This window comes from Dryobates pubescens, chromosome Z (assembly GCF_014839835.1).
Source record: "Dryobates pubescens isolate bDryPub1 chromosome Z, bDryPub1.pri, whole genome shotgun sequence".
Taxonomy (NCBI): domain Eukaryota; kingdom Metazoa; phylum Chordata; class Aves; order Piciformes; family Picidae; genus Dryobates; species Dryobates pubescens.
Genome location: NC_071657.1, coordinates 19,730,064 through 19,749,798, shown reverse-complemented (window position 1 = coordinate 19,749,798; position 19,735 = coordinate 19,730,064). Strand labels below are relative to the sequence as shown.

The 19,735-nt window shown below is 38.2% G+C and overlaps 1 protein-coding gene across 1 annotated transcript in view; it reads right to left on the bottom strand.

Annotated features, from left to right (window-relative positions):
- The window catches only part of EPB41L4A (erythrocyte membrane protein band 4.1 like 4A), a 157,999-nt gene that overhangs the window by 80,026 nt on the left and 58,238 nt on the right, over positions 1-19,735 (bottom strand). The window contains exons 2-5 of the mRNA XM_054177937.1: positions 17,874-17,978; positions 8,443-8,494; positions 7,027-7,105; positions 2,135-2,232 (exon numbers count right to left, since the gene is read on the bottom strand). Coding sequence (XP_054033912.1) covers positions 2,135-2,232; positions 7,027-7,105; positions 8,443-8,494; positions 17,874-17,978 — 334 coding nt within the window. The remainder of the gene's footprint in view (positions 1-2,134; positions 2,233-7,026; positions 7,106-8,442; positions 8,495-17,873; positions 17,979-19,735) is intronic.

Sequence of the window (19,735 nt, the reverse complement as noted above, 5' to 3'; positions counted from 1 at the left end):
CACACACCTCACTTCTACTCAACTGTCACTAAATCTGTCTGAGATACTTTACAAAGTTAGTATTTCAGGTTTTTTAATAATCCTGAGTAAAATCTGTGTAGACTGGGCCTCTCTGAGAAAAGCTTCACAGAAGGTTTCTACCCAATGTCCACTAAGCCAAAAACACAGTCAAAAGGAAGCTTCAGAAACAAGAAGAAAAGATTCCTCTAATAGCTCCTGCTTCTTTCCAGAATTTAATGTTTCTAGAAGAAGAAAGCAATCTGGTCAGTAGATATGCTGACAAACTGCCCTGGAAAATTTCCATAAAACCAGTGTAGTTCTTGCACATAGCAGGACTAAAAACAGTAACTACTACAAAAGCAACAGCTAACACACTCCCAGTAGGAAAACTGGTATAGTCTAAAAACTGTGCCAAGGGTACTGATTTTTCCACCATGACAGTATAGTAGTCTGCTGTCTTTGGCCACAAAAAGAGGAAAATTATTCATGTGCTAAGATCTGCCCACAGACAAAAAAATGACAACGAGGCGCAACCTGAATGGTGAAAGTATGGCCCATGGTGGAAGCAGCACGTGGGTAGACAATTGTGGGAGAATATGTGGCCCTGAGTCCTCCTCCAGATCTCAGCAGCCGTTAGAAAGGAAAGACAACACTGAAATCATTATAGAAGCAGAGCTTCTCAGCTATTACTGAATTCCCACAAACACATTTCATCTTGGCCTGGAAAAGAGAAAAAAGCACAGTCTGACACATGACCCTTGGAAGGGTTGTTGACTTCAGTGCTGATGCCTTGAGGTCACACTTTTTGGTATCTGACACAGACTCTTCTCAGGTGTCGTTATATACTTTGAACAACTGCAGGCCCTAAATAAAAGCTTTTTATAGAGATAATGACAAAGTATACTTGGTAATGCCGGGATTAATTTTAATCCACTGTGTGTTTCCTTTTGCCATGCTTGAGTTCTCCTCTCTTCACTTCCTCATTGGTTATTAATGGAGTATCTGAGACTAAAATGACAAGAACAGGATTCTATAACAAAACAACAGCTCTCCATACTCTAACCAGCTTGCAAAATGACTACAATTTTACTCATTTCTCATAATACAATTAATATTTTCCTGCTTTAGACTTGTAGTATTTTTTTTTTTTTGGTGAAGGCATGTATGACAGTAAAGTGAAATGTGCATTGAAAACATTTTTTTCAGAGTACAATACACTTCCTGGATGGCAAAATGAAGTTAAAAAATAATTGCACACAAATAAAAACTGCCTAAATTTTTAGCTTTTCAGAAACATATAACACCACTAAAATGGTGTATAATGTCCAGTCCCATTTCATATACAAGTTATTCTGCATTTGTATTCTAAAATGGAAATGAAAGAAGGACTAATTTTTATGTTATATTTAGCGCTGCCAAGTCACACTTGGAACACCAATAATACAAATACTCTTTGCTTAATACATATCACTCATGAGAAATCTGAATTTAACATAAACCAAATTACAGATAAAGTACAAGTTCCAGCAGGGCTCATCTTATGATTTTTGGCTGCCGTGTGTTTGAACACAGAACTTGAGCTGCAATATGAAAGGAGTAAGAAATGGTAGACAGACAACTCCTTTCTAACCAGTTGCTAGTTCTAACAAGTATTCAGGGTATAACATCCACTTCTGAAAAGTTGAAGTGATGGGTGAATGCAGGTAAATGAGAGAACTAAATTGCTCCCTTCATATTGACATAGTATGATTTTGGAAAGAATTTATTTGACAGCCTTTGAGGGCTGCAGGCTGCCAATAGCAAACACATCAAATCTGGGAACCTCATCATGAAGGTTTTGTCATATGGTACATGCAATCCAGAGCAAGTCATGAAGTCTTAAGTACATAAGATATTCCTCAGTAAAGGAAAGAGTGTTTCACAGTCTTAGGATTAGTTTTCCAGTTTCTTCTCTACATTAACTGCTTCTATATTATTGGTTCAGAATGGTTCATCTATTTACAGTTCTTTAGCTGAAAGGAGTCGTATTAGTCTCGTTCTGTTTTGAAATGAATGCATAAAGTGAAGACTTCAGTCACCACTTAATCATAATGCAGAATTTTAACACATAAGCTCTCAGTAGACAAGAACTTACACTGAATTATATATGCCCCCAGTTGTGCTGCCGTGTTGATTGGACAAGGCAAACGACCCTGTAAGACATCTTGTTTGACCTGCAAGAAAAACTGATACCTAAAACACAGAAAGAAAAAGGTTAATATTTCAATATTGAGTCTGATGCACTAAATAATGCAGTTTACTGAAGACTTACCATGTACCATAACTATGTCAGTTAAACAATGCATTCATCTCCAAATGACTTCTCCCCTGTTGACTGTGAAGCACAAACTAAGACTCATTTAGTGAAGAAATCTTGGTAGGGGAGCACTGTGGCAATTTTAGACTGTGCCTAGGAAAATTTTCCACATATTGAGTACAAAAGTAGTAGAATGTCAATAAATTACCATTGGATGTAAATGGGAAAATAATGATAAAGTCTAAATAATCCCATTGGTCTAATAACTAACAAAGTTAGTTGTGTAAACTAACTCTTTATTTTTTTAACTTCTTTGCTCTAGCAGATACTAGCTGGTGATGACGGAGGCTGGAATCAATATGGCTGACCAAGATGATAGAGCGCCGATCTTTTATTGTTCCAGTATTGCAGGCCTATGACACAGGCCTAAGGTGTGAGTATAGCACAGTAAAGCATGGAAGAAGAGGGGATAGGAAAGGCAGAATTGCGTAGCAAGGAAACTTCTACAACTTGGCATGGACTCATTGGTTCCCTTATGAGTGACCACACATCACACTATTATAGATTATTGGTCCAACTACTGATGACACGCGAGGTTTGTTGATGCAGGTGCATGTCCTGTTGTCCCAAGATAACTTGCTATGTTTATAGCTACCAGTGCCTTGCTTTAGTTACATGCTGCAAGACAGCACTGTTTGGTACACTGATAGCTGGCTCTGCACTTATGCTGAGCATGGCCTACCACCATGTCAGGCTCTAGGCCTGCACTGCCAGATTGCTCACACTGCTCGTCACTGGCACTGCCACAAGCTGGTGCTTTTGCTTGACTGTTGCTGACCTGGGCTGAGTTCTTGTTGCTGCTGAGTACTCAGAAGCTACTCTCTGCTCTTCTCTTTTACCTTGCATAGGGTGCGGGAAGGGAGCAGGGAGGGGGAAGCTGTTGGTAACCCCCTAGTTTTGTCCAGGGAGGTTCTTGTGTTGTTTATAAACTGTAAATATATGTAAATATTGTATTGCATTTCGGATTTCCAGATTTTAGTCTGCTTGCAAATATAGCTTCATTTGCTTTCTAACTGAGCTGGTCTGGCAAATTTTATTTTGGGGGTAATTTCAACCCACCACAGAACACTCTTGTAGTTTTCTCCTCTGGTTATATTGTGCAGATACAATTAAATTTTCTCCTAAAAAAGCAATTTCTCTTTTGACTTTCATTAAGCAGCCAGGAAGTAGGCCAGCAAGGTAGGAAAACTGAACCAGAAACCTATCCAAGGGTGAAAGTTTAACCTAATCAGTAGAGAAATATAAGGGAGAACTGGATACTTCATTACTCAAAGATTTCCTCTTTACACATCAAGAGTATCAACTCTCAAGCAGCAAGCAGATTTGATGGATTCAATAGGCCTAGGAAAAAATGGATGGGCATACCATCAGCAGCTAACTGTATCTGTCATAGCATCCTGGAATAGCAGGGGTAAAAAATAAAAATTTCAGAGAAACTATCTGCTTTGACACTTGATGAAGCGCATACTGAAACCACTTACAGTAAAACACAAAGTAGATGGAAAGGCAAAGAATCTGCTTTTCTGCAATTCCATATACTTCTATACAGGAAATCTCCAATACTGTTTGGATTTTGCCTGGGTTTATTACAACAGATTTATGCAGTGTTTTATATCATTTCAAGCAAATTTATTGCACCAAAGTAGCTACAAAATGTAAAAGCCCTTCAATCTACACTGGTAATAGTTTATTCTGGTTTAGTACAAGTTACTTATGAAAGCACCTTGGAATGATCTGTAAGTTCAAAGTGCATGTATGCTGATTTCAAGGTAGTTTGCAAACATGACAGGGAAGTTACATGATAGCTGATCCACAAATCATTTAAGAGCCAATTAGGTTCACTAGACTGTATCAGCCCAGACAACCCTCTGAACAAGATTATCAGTGTCTGTCCAGCTAATGGTTCCCCAGAATTTGTGCTTAGACAGATATTGTAGTAGGAAAGTGCATCCTTAAAAAATGGCTAATATCCTCCAGCTTGAAGGGCTAGGCAAGGATGTAAGAATTTTTGGGGAATGTCATTAGGCAACACAAACCACATGCTCTCAGTGTTTCTTCAGTCCTACCACATTTCAATACTGCTTCTAGCCTATGCCTGCTAGTCCTACCTAGAAAAATCTTCGTATGAGCGGTAATAATGAGAAAAGTTATTTTACAACTGCTGTGGAGTATATAGCATCCTCTTCTTAACATGAATTTAATTTCTGACATGCACTCATCTTTCTGTTGGCATTTCTCAATCTTTATAGTGCAGAGATTCATACCAGATGATGCTACAAATTTCTTTTCTGTATGGCAAGTACCTGTATTTCTGCATTCTTATACTGTAGTCTCAAAATAAAGAGGACAGGAAACTGCAAGAAAGCACCACCACCCTTCAAAAACCAGTCAAACTGATAATTGCTTAAGTGACTCTTGTAATATGAACACTCTTAATTCCCACTGACGCTGCTAAGCTCCTCACAAAACCAGACCTTCTGTCCAAACTTGTAGCTAAAGCACTCTTGTGTGCTGTCAAGTTTGTCAGGCACACATAACAGTACCTAAGTGATAATTTGCTCTAGCAAACATGTCTGGCAAATTAACAGTAACATGAATTACTGCAGTGTTAGCTTTTGCCTATAAGCCTGATAGATTTTATGAATTTGACAGGTTTTCATTATTTGCAAATAAGAACCACAGTTCATCAACACCTAATAACAGCTCTCACAGCCATTAAAACAACAAACACATGCTCCAAAGAAACCTATCAATTAGCATAAAACAATTAACACACTCAAGCAGCAAATTATTATTACAAAGAAAAATGGGGTCTTTAATCCCTCACAACCAGAAGGAGGTTTTAATATTATTACATTATTTTCTGAAATGGCATACCTTCTTTCCAAGGTTTAAAAGCTTATAAGAATTAAATGCTCAGAAATATTGAGGGAATTTATTCCATGTATTTCACTGAACAATGTCAATACAATTGTATTGCTCTCATGCTTTCTCTCTGTGCTTTATAATGTGCAAATTCTGCATGGTAAAAAATGTGCACACATGAACAGAGGCTTTCTAAACAGATTAAAATGCTTCTCAACTAGATTTGCACACCTAATCAGCAGTGCAAATCACTGACTGACCTAACAAAAAAGCAGAGAGAAACAGTTTTTGAAAATTTAGCTCATGCTGTTTCCCAGACAGAAAGCCACCCTGCCTCCTGTGTAAAAATCACAATAGGTTTGGTGGGTCCTTTCCCAAGGCCATCTGTCTTCCCTGCTTCAAGCAGGGCTGAAGTGCTTCTGGGAAAGTACAAGAAAACGGAATCAAACTTTCACAACACAAGGCAGTTACACTGTAGCCAGATTATGCTCTTTTAGTTGCAAAATCCAAGAGTTTAAATATTTTTACCAAGATATCTCAATCTTGCTTGGAGACTAGGGTTCCTGCTGTGCCATTATGGAAACAAAACTTTCTCACTCGGATACAAGAAAAATATTCCACTTGTACGGCAACAACCAACACCTTTGATTAAGGAAAATTAAAACACCTGCATGCATTCTATTGCATCATATTCCTAGGACATCAATTTTGACATTTATTCATGCAATCCAGCTCACTAATTTTGTCTAATTTTACCTGCTTATCCAAATTCTCAAATTTTCTTTTGAACCTGAAACTAATTGTCTGCGATCTTTCATAAATAAAGTGAAGATCAAATGCTGTGTGGGAGTTCAGGCCTCAAGCACACGTCCTATGAGGAGAGGCTGAGGGAGCTGGGATTGTTTAGCCTGGAGAAGAGGAGGCTCAGGGGAGACCTTATTGCTGTCCAGAACTACCTGAAGGGTGGCTGTATCCAGGAGGGAATTGGTCTCTTCTCTCAAGCAACCAGCACCAGAACAAGAGGACACAGTCTCAAGCTGCACCAGGGGAAGTTTAGGCTCAAGCTGAGGAGAAAGTTCTTCACTGAGAGAGTTGTTAGGCATTGAAGTCGGCTGCCCAGGGAGGTGGTGGAGTCACTGTCCCTGGAGGTATTCAAGAGGGGACTGGATGTAGCACTTGGTGCCATGGTCTAGTACTCATGAAGTGTTGGGTGACAGGTTGGACTTGATGATCTTTGACGTCTTTTCCAGCCTTATAGATTCTATGATTCTACATGCATGTGGATGTGTTAGTGTGTGAATCCTCATATTTTGTAGAGTCCAAGCTCAGCTAAAAGAATCAAAAGCATGCAACTCTTCGATTTCCTTTGCATACTTTTAGAAAGCCTGAAACAAATCCTCTGGAAGAAAGAGTTCTGGAATTTAAGCTACAGCCAATAAAGAAGAAAATTCCCTGCATCTGCATTTGAAATCCAAGAAAATTCTAAACTTGATTATAGCATAATAAAAATGCTGATGTGCAACACATTCTTCTAAAAAAAATATCAAACCACACCACAAATGCACATCAAGTCCCTTTGTTTTTGATGCACCAAAGCACCTTTTCATTGTGCAATTCCAAATAGCTGTCCATAGCAATCACTGTGCAGCTAGTCACAATTCTCCTCTTACACAAACATATTCAAGCAAAATCATTCAGACATTCAAACAGATAAAAGACCAACCCAGTCACACTACAACAATACACACCTGTCTGGAATCAACAACTCTGAAATCAACAAACTACACTGTCATTGAATACTGTACCTTGTGATTTCTTCCTTAAGTTTACATGGATCCTCTGCATAGAATTTGATGCCAAAATACAGAGTGTATGGTGGTCCAGCTGAGGGAAAAAGTATTTGGAGCAGAAGTTAGTTGGTATGAACTGTTAATTGGTTCAAATTGATACTAGCTGACTACAAAATATCTACTAAGAAGCCTATCTTGATATATTATGGAATGTGAAAGGTTTTTAAAAATAAAAAATCTTACATCCATAGTCATTACGCATGGGAGGGAGGGGAAAAGGCTTTTAACTATAATTTTTCTAGTCTTGTGTTTCTTTATTAATAGCTTGTCTGTCCTCTTGGAATTCTTATTTTAATGATTTAACTTTAGATGCCATTGCTAACTTACTCTTTCACCAAGATTATTTTTTTACTGCTTCATTTTCATCTTTACCTATTTTTTCACTGAAACTTTTGGACAAATTCAATTGTGCATGAAATGTGATTCCTTGTCACAACTAATAATACTCAAATCTAATCCCTTCCACACTTTCAAATATCTTATGGAGCAACTTCAGTTATGTGGCATTTTAATTAATGAGAGACGGAGGGAGCTGGGGTTGCTTAGCCTGGAGAAGAGGAGACTCAGGGGTGACCTTACTGCTCTCTACAACTACCTTAAGGGAGGTTGTGGACAGGCAGAGGTTGGTCTCGTCTCTCTAACAACCAGCACCAGAACAAGAGGACACAGTCTCAAGCTGTGCCAGGGGAGATTTAGGATGGAGGTTAGGAGGAAGTTCTACACACAGAGAGTGATTGCCCATTGGAATGGGCTGCCTGAGGAGGTGGTGGAGTCACCATCATTGGAGGTGTTCAGGAGGAGACTTGATAAGGTGCTTGGTTGCATGGTTTAGTTGATTAGGTGGCATTGGATGATAGGTTGGACACAATGATCTTGAAGGTCTTCCAACCTGGTCTATTCTATTCTATTCTAATATTTGGAAAAGCTTTTCTAAGTCACCTTTTTAAAAGCTGAAATTCTGGAATTTTTACAGTTACATTTACTCCAGATATGCTCCACTTGTGTATTGTTTATAGGTCTCCAAAATCTTAAGTACAATAATATTATCATGTTCTTTACAATAAAAAATAATAGATCTTGCATAAGTTATATCTGAATGGCGACAGTAACAGCAGACACTATTATCAGTAAGAGGCACAAATTTTATTTTCATAAGCAGTAATATAAATTGCTTATGGTGTGGTACAGTACAATAGAAGTATCAGTCACCATAAAATTACACAAGTTAAGTACATCACCATGTATTACTCTAAAATAAAAAAACTACCAATAGGCTGTGATTAGAATACAAATGTACAGGCCATATAGATGGAACAATGCCTCTTTGACTTTATATTGAGGTACAGTATTAAGTTGAAATGAAATACATACTGTTTATCAATTCTTTATGTTCAGCAAGGGTCTTTGCAGGGTCCAGCCAGTACTGTGAGACAGACAATTAGGAAAATTAGTCACTTAACATGGAAAATTAATACAGACCAATTGTAACTCTTTATTTATTCTTATGTTGATATTTTGTAGCTGACTGACGCACTTCAGTCTGCTAATGACAAACTTGTGCCAGTTTCTGATTGGAGAAACTTTCTTTGCACAATTCTAATGTTGCATGTCTTCTCTGAGGGTAGGAATCTTCCTAAAAGAAAATCTGTCTGCTAAGAGTCGTCACATCTCAGGCTTGTCACAAGCTGCCTATACCTGGTCTACAACAGCCGGTATACGGATGTGCAACCTTGCTGTTTTCTTCCTGGGAGACTGGTGTAAGCAGGGTAACTCCAAATAACACCAACAATGAAGCATGTAAGACAGGGCCTACAACAAAAAGAATGTCTGAAAACCCAAATATTGTAGGGGAGAATAGGCATGTGAGTACTCATCGAACATCTGAGAAATTCTTGTAAAAACATAGTGATCAACTTTTCTTCATGTCTCCCAAGTATGAAGAAATTTGCTTAACTAGAAGCAAATTATAATTAATTTAGATTTTCAGAAGCCATTTCTAGTAGCAGGGGCAGATGAAAATTGGCACCAACGTAAAGAGGGCACAGACTCTTCCACCAGACAGTCTGGAGGACTAGATGGACAACAGTATCAGAGATGATCAAGAGATGCTTAGTACACTCCAGAGGGATGAACTGTTAGATGGATTCCCATGCCATTTGATCAACAGAAAATATGTAGTATAATTTCTCACTCTGCCCCACCTTTATCAAACTTCTAATAAAAGTTATTGTGGTGTTACTGCTGACTGCAGACCAGCTTTGTACTTTGCATTACAGTTACAGAGATCAGTTACAGAGATCAGTTACAGCATCCTGTTCTTGTAATCTCTCCAGCTACCTTTTTCTTCCCTAGTTTTACATTCCTGCAATTCAATTTTGGAAAAAAGTGCAAAGGCTGCTGCCAAGACCATTCTTGACTTCCTTTTCTTCAGTCCTTCTCACTCATACAGTAACTTTTGGGATCAGCTGAGACTGGCAACCCTTCTTAAAATACTGGAAACAAAAAGGCTGCTAAACACAGCTGCTAGAAAGAGCAAACTAAGGCAGATCAAATCTAATCTCTGACTACTCACACTTTTTTTCTTAAAGTGAGGAACTATAACGGCAAATAAATCAGAAACTTCTTACTTGAACACCTGAACAAACCCTATAAAGAATAAAACAATTAATCAAAAATCTCTCCATTCTGTTGAGAGAAATTCCCCGGAGTGACAAACAAAACAAAGCAAATAAAAAACCCTCACAGCTATTAGAAGGAAAACACCACGAAGTATTTGAGTGGAAAATCTCAAGCAGCTGATTTCCTAAGCTGTTGTAAACAACTATCATTAGTTTAACAAAACACAAAACCAAATTGCCTCCATTAGTTGCTGCAATAGAAACAGCTATATGCCCTGTTCTTAGTCACTGCTACTTCAACTTCTGGACTGTTTGTTAAGAAAATTTCATATCTTTTGAAGGGGAAAAAATTTCACTACATGGTTTTATCAAACATATCCAATTCAGATGTAAACCCACTTACCCTCAACAGAACATGAGAAGAAAAGAAAAAATTGTCACATTTCTTCAAACATGCTGTTAGAACTCCAAATCAGCAATAATCTGAGTAAGAACAATAGACTTATAAAGAAATTTTTACAGTCAACAGGCAGGGAAAAAAAAGGTAAAATTACTCCACAGTGCACATTCTGGCTGTGCAATGCAGTCAGAATGTGGTCTTACTTCTCCTGAAAACCGGCATCACAGTATGAACAACACACCATCAATTTAACTTTCTCACCATTGACAGCGTGGTGTTACACTGCAAGATATTCAGACTATACCATTTTCAGACCAGACCAAAATCTGTCACAGAACAGCTCCTTCATTAAGGTCAACTGAACTCAGCTTCAGGCCTTGTAGTCCTTTTTGAAAAAAAAACCACCACACCAACCCAAAACAGATATTGACAGATCATCCTTCAAGCCTGCAAGTTGAGCACAGAACAATTACAGATTTCTGTTGTTGCTGCAACCAGAACTCCACCACCTCTTGTATCCATGTGATTCAATGGCTACCATCAAGCAAACTAGCATTTGTTAAGTAATTAAAGACCATATGGAGACAGAGGAGCAGTAAAACAAACACAGAATTGCACTGGATCACCTAACTCTAACTAGGTTGTAATATAGTCTGCAAGTTAAATGATTTTCTTTGTTTGATCTTTTGGAGACAATTACAAAGTGTAGGGGAGTGTGGCAAAAGTCAGAGGGAAAATACCAACTTCAGATTCAGAGGGAATCTCAAGAGAGGATAGAGAACAGATCTGGTTATCTGTACTAGTAAAGATTTCCTTTCCTTCCTTCCCCAAAACTGAGCTGGCACTCTCAGCCCTCTTGAGAGTAAGAGCAATTCCTGCTCTCTTGCTAGTGAAACCAAGTATCAGCTGGCATGAAGAAATACATTTTTCTGAAGGTACCCTGAGCCTTGAGATCTGCACGCTACACAGGTGAAGTTAAACACTTTAGCTCACAGTGGTCTCTTCTGCTTTCTCATTTCTCCAGCAATTATTTAGCATTGTGGCAATGCCACAAACCCATGGCTATTTATCATATCTAAGGCCAAAGCTGCCAAAATTCTCCAGAAGAATGAAAAGACTGGGGGGGAAGAATGGGCGATTTCTAACACTTTATTTGTGAATAAAGGATGAACAGTATTTCACAGATAATGAAAAGGCATACTTCAAGCCAACATTTGATGATAAAGATGAGAACATTTACAAAACCAAGAACACAAACAACAGAGCCCTCTAAGTATATATATGCATACATACATAATAATATGTGTAAGATACCTGTTAATGTTTGCATATACATATAAATACAGTTTTGTAAAGTTACAATTTTGAGCTCATATGATAGAGTGCCAAGAGAAATGGAACAAAAGATCACAGTGTCTTACTAATCCAATACGCTTGCATGGTAGGTGCTCAGAACAAATCCTGCAGCCATGAACGTCAAAGTAGCTCCAACCTGCAATCTCACTCTTTATCTGGCCGCCAGCATATCACATCTCAGTGATTTCCCACCTGCATCTCTCCTGCACATATAGCAAGAGTTATATGACTTATAAGCCACTACTGCACGAAAATGTGGAGGGCCCAGCATATGACAATCCAACTGCAGGGGTAAATTCTGAAAATCTGGAACAGGAATTTAACATTTACAGAAGACATAAGAAAAAAAAGAATTCCTAAGTAGTCATAATCAATGTAACTATCCAATTACTAAAGTGATGGCTACTAGTTTATTGTTATTTACAAATATAAAGAATTAATTGAATAATTTTGATCTACTGAGACTGATTAAAAATGTAGAATGTTACTAAAGAAAATAATTCTCTTGTAATGTTTAGATAGGAATTACTGGGGGGAAAGGTTGTTTTAAAGTCGAGCATATCTAAGAATAGAGCAGTTTGCCATTTGTACTTTTACATATAAAAGTCAGTTGTTTAGGTTTTTAAAATTTTTTTTACAAAAGTTCTTTGTGCTCTTACAAATGCAGCTCCCATAGGAGACAATGTGTAAGCAGTATGTATCCAAGCTCCATGCAGTATTTCGTATTTAGCATTTTAAATGACTGTAAATGTTTTTTCCACTAAACTAGGATCTTTGTTCCTTTCATCTCCAGGGGGTTAAACCTGGGTCAAATTCCATGAACCTATTTAAAAAACAATATATTAACTAGGTTGAAATGTTTGCTGTGGTATCAATCAATGAAGTCTGATGGAGAAAAAAAAATCTTTCAACCTCAAACTAAATCTTGGGCTGTCTTAATGACATTCTTATGAAGCTGCCACACATACCATTTTTTTAGATAATTTAATATACCATGCTTGCAGCAAGGGCCAAATCCTTACAAAATCTAAGTTAAAACAAAAACAAAATACAAACTAAGTACAGTTCATCTATCTTTCCAGTATCTTGAGATCAAAATATACATTATATGACAGCAATGCTCTAGAGAACAGACATTTTTTATTGCAAAACAACCTTTTGTTAAACCCATGCCATTCTTTCTACAGTTATTATATACAGCCTGTCAATCTGTTACCCTAACCAACTTTGTACAGTAACCTGGCAACCTCAGCATGCTGCAGTTACTCTATTAGTTGGATCAAGAAACAATTTTCTAACATGAGTTTGCACAGCAGGGATATACAACACAGTCTCAGGCTGTGCCAGGGGAGGTTTAGGCTGGATGTCAGGAAGAAGTTCTATACAGAGAGAGTGATTGCCCATTGGAATGGGCCGCCTGGGGCGGTGGTGGAGTCACCATCATTGGAGGTGCTCAGGAGAAGACTTAATGGGGTGCTTGGTGCCATGGTTTAGTTGTTTAGGTGGGTTGGATTGGTTGATGGGTTGGACGCGAGGATCTTAAAGGTCTCTTCCAACTTGGTCTATTCTATTCTATTCTATTCTACTCTATTCTATTCTATAGCACAGGCTTCTATGTTGAGCTTTGCCACAGGTGACACTGCAGCCCAGCAACTCACAGGAGAAAGTCCAGCTCCAGAAGCAACTGAGATCTGCACCTCCCCTCTGTCACATGCCCTCTGAGTTATGCAGCTGCAAAATATATTGGGCTACCTCCCAACTGCTGTGCTCTCAGGTCTGGTTGCTCAAAACAGAGCTTCCTCATACACTACAAAGTAGATGTATGCTACAGAGACAGAACACTGCCCATATCATGTGAGCTTCAGATGCTGGAGCAGTACACATGTTCACACAGCACTGCCTGCACCTGAATTAACTGGGACTGAGGAAATGAGCTGGGCTGTGATACTTAATTAACATGGTGATATGAATTTCTGTATTTGTATTTCTTCACTTAGTGCCCTAAGAGAGTATCACTATGCTGCATATTGAGAACATAATAGTTCAGATTAGCATTGTATCAGATTAGCATTGTATCAGACAAGAAAAGGATATTTGCATCACAGCCTGCTGTACAATGCAGACATAGCCTCCTGCATAACCTTTAGGTGAAGCAGATTTAGTATGAGAGTTCAATTAGGAATGGTGAGGAGGCAATCTGACCAATGTTAGATTGCAAAGTGCAGCCAGGTTTCTGGAAGTAAGCACACGAAGTTTTGATTATCATGCTTTTAGTTTAAATTATTTTGGTTGTCTAGTTTTCTGCAATAAGGCAGTTTCAAATTATTTTTTTGTAAGAGATGCACTAGAAAGTATGACTCTTCAGCAGAGTTTTGTGATTTGACAACAGAATGGCTTTGGGCTTCAGAAGTACCCTCTACCTCATCAAATTCTGCTCATCTTTTCCTGAGACATTATGTGTTTAAAGTGCCATTTCCATACTCTCTTTTGTCTGCCACAAGAAAATACTGTCCTCCTGCCAGAACTGTAATTAGCACAAGTATCTTAAGGCACACCAGAGATGTGTAAAGGCAGAAGCAAAAGGACTATGCAAGGACCACTTGGGACCTGCAGCACAGGGGGAACCAAAAGTGAGACAGACAGGGTACCTGCATGGCCCTCTGAATATTGGCTTGCCCAGAATTTGTCCCCGCTTCCACTGAAGGAAAGATGCATCACTGGGCTGCTGTTTTTCCCAGATACTAAAAGACAGGACCATTTCCTAAGCCATCTTCAGCTTCTGCAACACAGATTTGGGTGATGTCTCACCAGAAAATACCAGATGGGGCACAACATCCTCCATTTCTGGCAAATAAGGCTGAAGGAAAAAAGGCTCTGTTAACCAGAGCCTAGCTGATCACCCACATTAAGCATGAAGACTGTACCTGGTCTCAGCTTAGCTGACTTAACTGTCAGCAGTCTCTAAAGCAATACAAAGGGATCAGGTGAATTACTGATGATGAAGCACACTGACAGCTTCAGTGCCACTCAATGAAAACTGCTTTTGTTTTTGAAGTATTTGCACCAAAAATGGTACTTACTTTTTACTACATTCAAAAGCATCATGCAGTTTGTCAGCCAAAGTACTCAGCAGTTAGTAAACACTTCTGGCAACCTAAAACATTAGTTTAACCCATCTGTCCAACTTGGTGTAGTTTTATAACAACGCATTTTTAATTGATTATTAAAGATTATGTTTTGTTCTGTTCTGTTCAGAACACAAGACAGCTATAGCTTACACTGTACTGTCAACTCGTAATCTTCCAGAGCTAGATTTCACAAATTAAATACTGTCCTTTCATGATGGAGAGTTTGGAGGAACCTGGATTGCCAATAAAGCCAAATTTGTATAATACAACCAAATTACTACACTAGAGACACTGTCAATAAATTTATGCTTTATCTTGCAGTTCATGGTCTTCCCAGTACCACCCAGTTCTATCCATCTGTTTGGTTCATCCAGCTATTACCTCTCACATGCTAGTAGTTTTTTAGCTGTCCAAAAAGAGGCCATTTTAATGCCATATATTCATATACTTCCTAGCACAGTGAAACCTTGTTCACCGATTACAGCTCTACTGGCATTACTAGAACAATTACTATACCACTCACATAAGAGGTAGCACACCAACACAGCACTTAAAAGACCACCTGGAAGTGCGGAGGTATGCAAAAGTAATTGTGAAAATAACAAAACAAGCTCTTTCAAACCCTTAATAAAAAAACACATTTCTTTTGTGACTGGGTTGTGTTCTTTAAAATAAAAAGTTTTGTTCCCCTTGCTTTATTTACTATTCAGCCAAATATATAGTGTTGCAAAAACCCCGTGACAGACCAAACAGGTTCCATCACAAGCAACACATAAATAGACGGCAGAACCTCACAATGCATTTCTCTGAGAATAACTCAAGAGCATAGTTTTAAAACTAATTAGGAAGGTAACATTTTTCCCCTTCCCTTAGTAAATCTGCTGCTGCAAATTCAAAACACATCCATTCCAAAATTCAAATTTAGGCTTCTTGCCAGTTGTTACAGGACTAATTTCCACAACAGGCCAGAGAGTTCTAGACATATTTTTCAGTGCACAACAGAATATAAATTTACAAATAAGCACAAAATCTTGTTTGTTGCATGGAAGCTTTGCCTTTACACTGGCCACTCTCAAGAGCTTACAAGATTCCATTAATAGCAACAATGGTAACAAAACACAGAAAAATAAACACAGTAGCATAGGTTTACTGATGCATGACATTTTCAAATAAAACATCAACTTTTAATTACCCAAACACAAACAAGTACCAGGAACAGGTATTTTCACAGTATTTTGCCATGACAGCCCAGGTACAAAGCCCAAAGCACAGTCAGTGTGGCAGCATCTACTAGGCAGGTCAAGCATACTCCATAACCCACTGTTGTGGTCCAGGGTTATATCCTCTGGCTGCTTCTCATCTGCATGTCAAGAGAGACCTGACAGGTGCACTACACTCTTTCACACCTGGAATTTCCCTGCAAAGAAAACCCACAGGCAGGAAAAGATGCACAGCACTTTGGCCAGGGGGCTGGAACACAAGCAGGTGGCAGAGACACCTGCCCACCTGTGCAGAAGCCAGACAAAACACAGGCAAGCAGACCACCTTACAGAGAGGGGCTGGAGTTTCACACCTGTGCTATCACAAACAGTTACCTCCATGACATGACTAATGCTACTGCAAAAATAGGTAAACAAAGGAATTGGGATGAATGTCTTCTAATCCATGTTAAAATTACGAAAACAGTCGCTTCCTGACCTTCAGCTAGACAGAGAATAAAGACAAAAGCTAACACTAAATTTGCACCACTAGAATATCACATGACAGAAAAAGGCAAAAAGGCTGTAGTTGTATTTGGGAGGCTGAGTTAATGGGTTTATGGCCCACAGATGATGCACACTACTGTATTACAAAATGTACTAGTATCATACAATCAAATCATGTGGTCAGTTAACAGGATGCATCCTAAAATGTGCCTTTATGTGTTAAGCCTTTCACAGTAGTGATGTAATGTGCTCTTATTTTCATAATGCCATATATGACATTAAATACACAGTGTGTATCCATCCGGAAATGCTCACAGTAATAGCCATTTCTACTTTATTTGCCTCTATGGGAAAAAGGGAAACATTTTTGAGAGCTCTTCCATCACACCTCAATTTCCTGAGTAAAATCAAAAATACTGTTTTCACAGTCTACATTAGGTTCACAGCTGAATCTGACTTTCATCTCCTTGGACTGAAACATACTGAGAAGCTTATCAAGGTATTAAATTCCCAAATGTCTAGACTGTGGCCCAGAAATAAAGATATACTGAGTAGGGCAGACTAACTCTCAGCAATCAATAATCTGCTGCTAATATTGTTCTGACTTCAATCTCTATCTGGTCAGCTTCTGCTAAAGGGAAGAAAATAGCAAATATTTAGCCAATTCAATAATTTACTATTGTTTTTAGACAAAATGTGGCATCTCTTGAGATCAGGATATTGTGTGGTACTCTCAGTGCAGAACAGTGGCTTTAAAAGCATAACTGCTTGACTTAATTTAACCACAGGCTAGGCATTATTTTCTTTATAAAATTAAGGTAATACAAAGACTACTCTGTGCATACAGTGCTGGTCCCATGTGCTAAGCATCTCCTTCCTCAGCTTTCACTTCAGTAATCCTGCACAGGCTATTTTGAGGGGAGACTCCTAACAGCCCCACCCCAAGCTAGTGACTGTTTTGGCTGAAACATCTTTACATGATTTTGATTTTCTCAGCCATTTAGTACTGTAATGCCCTGTGGAAAAAGCTCTCAGACACTGGATGAGTTCCTGCGAAGAAAGCACGGTTTCAAGGACACAAAGATGGTTCAGACAGACTGAAAATGTCATTGTAAAACACCCTGACTCTAGGGCAGTGACCCAGTGAACAGGAAGCCATCATGCCCACCATATGATACACTCTGAAACAGGTATTCACCAAGTGGGCCAAATGACACAGTCCATGACATGCTCAGGGATGTTGCTGCCAGACACAGTAAGGCCAAGCAAAGCCAGGAAGCATAGTTCATCAAACACTGGATCCAGGGCACAGAATTAAAACGGGAAAATACTCGTATTTTCATATAATGATTTTATACTATTGCTACTTTTTTCATTTAGTTTTAAACAACATTTAGCACTTGATTCTGTTCCTAAATAAGATATTCATGGCTGTTTCAAGACTTTAATGCAAATACAGAAAAATTATTACTAGAAAGCTGAGGCAGGAAATAGTGAAAGCTAGTAAAAGTGTGACTAATGATTTACAGGCAAATAACACAAACAGGATACATTTTACATATGGAAAATCCAATCTGGCATGTCTTTTACTCACCGTTTGATGACTTCGGTCACAGTAGCGCAGTCCAAAGTAATCTATCTCTACTAGGTTTAAGTGACGAAATACATAGCCCAGGACAACCGACCCTTTCGTTGACTTCTGTGGGAAAGAATTTACAGAGCCTTCTGACACAGATGCTCTAGAGGCCTTTGTCAGTTATGTGCAATGACATTCATGCATTCAGTTAGCTTTGCCTTAAGGAAAAAAAAAAAAAGGAAAAAAACCCAACAAAACTGAGGCAGTACCCAGTGCCTTCAAAAAAATTCATCTGTGCAGAATATTTTGTCCTCACACATCTCTATGAATCGTTCTGTAAATCCTATTATGTAGCTGCCAGCTACCAGTTAAAACATAAAATGAAAATAAAATAAATGCACAAGTGTACTTGCATAAGCGTGATGCTGGTGAACCTGGCAGTTTTATAGAAAAATTCTGTTCTCTGATTGAAATTACATATTTCAATTCTAAAATCATACTCTTCCTTCCAGTACAGGCCTGTCATTCATATTCTGACAATGAAGATCAGGAGGCAAAACTTTGTACTTAAGATCTAAATCATTAAATCATCTAAATGATCATCTAAATAATCTAAATCATTAAACGCTCTGTTAGTAGCCTTCATTGAGAGGGTTAGGTTTTATCCGTTTTCTTTTAAAATACTTTTGATAGTAGAAGTGGGAGCAATTGAATACCCTGAATTGAAATAATCCTATTGTTCTCTTCAATAGTACTTCACTAAGGATCCACACCAGTATTTGCAAACAATTCTGGAGACAATATTGCAATCAACATTATAAAAAATACTCATTCCACCAGGATGTTGATTTGTCCATTTATCAACAGCAGCCAACACCAAATTGACTAGGAAGTCTAAGAATAAGTACACAGAATTACTCCCCTTCAGAATCAGTTCAAGCCTTTGACTATTACAGTCCTAAACTCCAGAAGAAAATATAGACAGAAGTCATAATTATGTTTTGGTTATCTGCTTCGTATTGTATAAAAAGCTAGACTGCAGTAAAATCACTGGAGAGAAAAGAAACAAGGAGAGGAAGTACTGTTTATGCTATTTTACTTCATAACCTCTGAACAAGTAATTTTCAAAGCAAAATGGCAAGTATTTTTGATTTAAACAATAATTTAATTTAGTTTTAATGGTGAAGGTGCATCCATTTTTTTTCAGCAGGTACATTTGTTCAGGATTCGTACCTAGGCACACTGGCAGAGATGATACAACAAATTCAGATAGCGTCTTATTCTCCAAGCAAGCCATGACAAGGTCAACCTCTCTGGTAGGCTGGGAATTGTATATTCATGATATTCATCATACTTACTACATACTTTCCAGGAGATGTTTTTGAAATGTTCTCAGACTTTAACAGTATAAAGCCATTATACAGGTTGTTTACACCAAGCAACTGTAATTATATAGTGTCTCAGCCTGTATAGTGAGACTTAATGACCATCCACAAAACAGAAAACAATCTGGGGGAACAACACAATTAAAGTAAGTAAAAAATCACTACAATTCATTGCAGCATCTTGGATAAAGCAGATCCATACAGTGATTTTATCAGCAGATTCCTCAACAAGAAACTCACCTTGCAAGATCAATATGAGACAAGAATCGGTCCCTCTTAGCTATACTGTGACTATAAAGAGCACTACAACAAAGACAGAAACAAAACACACCTTGGAGAAAATAAATTTAAGGGACAGGTTACATTATTAGATAGCAGGGATTCAAGACCAAAGCAGTCATTGTCCATTTTGTCTTTAAATCAACTCTTATTCATAGGAGCAGGAGAGATTTTGCACTAAGAAGCACATGGATACTTCATCTTTCTTAAGTCATA